General features: G+C 44.3%; 1 protein-coding gene across 1 annotated transcript; it reads left to right on the top strand.

Annotated features, from left to right (window-relative positions):
* Window positions 1-6: 6 nt before the first annotated feature.
* LOC107734934 (structural maintenance of chromosomes protein 5-like) lies at window positions 7-481 on the top strand (the record flags this gene model as incomplete). The annotated part of the gene is made up of 3 exons (XM_016546797.1): window positions 7-29; window positions 119-253; window positions 341-481. Coding segments are annotated over exons 2-3 (252 nt in total), but the record flags the coding sequence as incomplete, so codon positions are not given.
* Window positions 482-519: the final 38 nt, after the last annotated feature.

Here is a 519-nt window from a genome sequence, read left to right as displayed (position 1 = left end):
TCGGGAACCTGTGTCAGTTCCTACCACAGGTGAGCGCTGTTATTAAAATCTGTGAAGTTTTGAAGAACTGCACAAGAGCTTTTTTTATGAATAGTTTGTCTTTTATTTGGTGTTGCAGGAGAAGGTTGGTGAGTTTGCGAAGATGAGTAAGATCGAGCTTCTGGAAGCCACTGAGAAATCTGTCGGCCCGCCAGAAATGTACGAGTTTCACTGCGAACTCAAGACGTTTCGCAGCAAAGAGAGGGACCTGGAGGTGAATGTTCTTCTTGTTTTGAAATGCATCTTAAGGCTGTGATAGGGCTTTGATTTTACGCCATCCTGTTTGTGGTGTTTTTGACAGAATGTGTGTAAGGAGAAAGCCAACTTCCTAGAGAAGGCCAGACAGAGGAATGAGAGGAACAAACTGGATGTGGAGCGCTACTACATGAAGAAGAGACACTTGGACAGGATCCAGATGCTAGAGAAGAAGAAACCCTGGGTGGTGAGTGCTGATCTTACTAGATTAAACTTTCCCAAAAC

Source organism: Sinocyclocheilus rhinocerous, unplaced genomic scaffold (genome assembly GCF_001515625.1).
Source record: "Sinocyclocheilus rhinocerous isolate Xijiao unplaced genomic scaffold, SAMN03320098_v1.1 C35541070, whole genome shotgun sequence".
NCBI classification, from domain to species: Eukaryota; Metazoa; Chordata; class Actinopteri; order Cypriniformes; family Cyprinidae; genus Sinocyclocheilus; species Sinocyclocheilus rhinocerous.
The sequence above is the reverse complement of the archived record's forward strand: the minus strand, read 5'-3'. Positions and strand labels throughout refer to the sequence as shown.